General features: G+C 45.1%; 1 protein-coding gene across 1 annotated transcript; it reads right to left on the bottom strand.

Annotated features, from left to right (window-relative positions):
- Positions 1–120: 120 nt before the first annotated feature.
- On the bottom strand, positions 121–344 carry H310_15053 (hypothetical protein; the record flags this gene model as incomplete). Its single annotated transcript, XM_008883031.1, has 1 exon — positions 121–344. A coding segment is annotated over one exon (223 nt), but the record flags the coding sequence as incomplete, so codon positions are not given.
- Positions 345–942: the final 598 nt, after the last annotated feature.

The following is a 942-nucleotide window of genomic DNA, read 5'->3' as shown; positions in this document are numbered from 1 at the left end:
TTTCTTCACAAGTCCGAAGAGAATTTTGATTAGATTAAAGAATGGACAATATGCCGGCAAGAACAGCGGAATAATCCCAACAATGAGATGAGCGCCGACTTCACAATAACATGGAATTACCTAAAGACCGCAAGTAATAAATGATTTTGTCGCAGCAATGAATTTTCGCTCCATCCATGATCCAAATTAAGTTTATGCCGGGGTATTGATTGCAAGAACTGCTTGTTGTAAAGCTTCGAACACATGAGGTAAATTGGTGCTGATCAAATGTCCCATCAGAGACAAACGTCTCAAGCAAACCATCGATCCCCATAAAGCACAGCACAGGCACGTTCGGTTTTCGACTGAACTCCCCACGATGGATTAGCTTTTTGCCACGAAGACAATAGCCACCTCGCCGCAGCATGTCGCGATTATCAAAGCAAACTTCGTCCAAAAAACCAAATTGTCGAGAAGCCACGGAAAGCTTGCGAGCTCATTGCAATAACGTACAATATCTTGATAGCTGACTTGTATTGCCCGTCTTTCAAGGACTTTCCAACTCAAGCCCGCATTGCGCAAGATTTCCCAAAGTGTGGATGTACTGATTGTCTGGTCAAATTGCATTGAAAAACGCGCGGCGGCCTCGTCCAAGTACATCAGTGGCTCCTTTTCGTAGAGATTTAGAATCCAGGTTCGTTTGGCCTCAACAAATTTTCTGTATTCCTTGCTTTGGTCATTACGGGAGACAGATCCGTTGGCCTCGTAGCTCGTTATCCAAGGCGTGATTGTAGATTTGTGCTTTGAGGACAGTGTTGCAAGGTATGATTTGGAGAGACCAAGCATGTAATAACCGTAGAGGCAGTGATACTTTGTGCTGTCCGAGGCATGGTCGCGCACAACTGCTTGCACGAGAATGTGACCGCCTGACGCGGCCATGTTGAGATTCAGAATTGATAGAAG

Source organism: Aphanomyces invadans, assembly GCF_000520115.1.
Source record: "Aphanomyces invadans strain NJM9701 unplaced genomic scaffold supercont1.149, whole genome shotgun sequence".
Classification (NCBI taxonomy): Eukaryota; Oomycota; class Saprolegniomycetes; order Saprolegniales; family Verrucalvaceae; genus Aphanomyces; species Aphanomyces invadans.
This window is presented reverse-complemented; position numbering and strand designations above follow the sequence as displayed.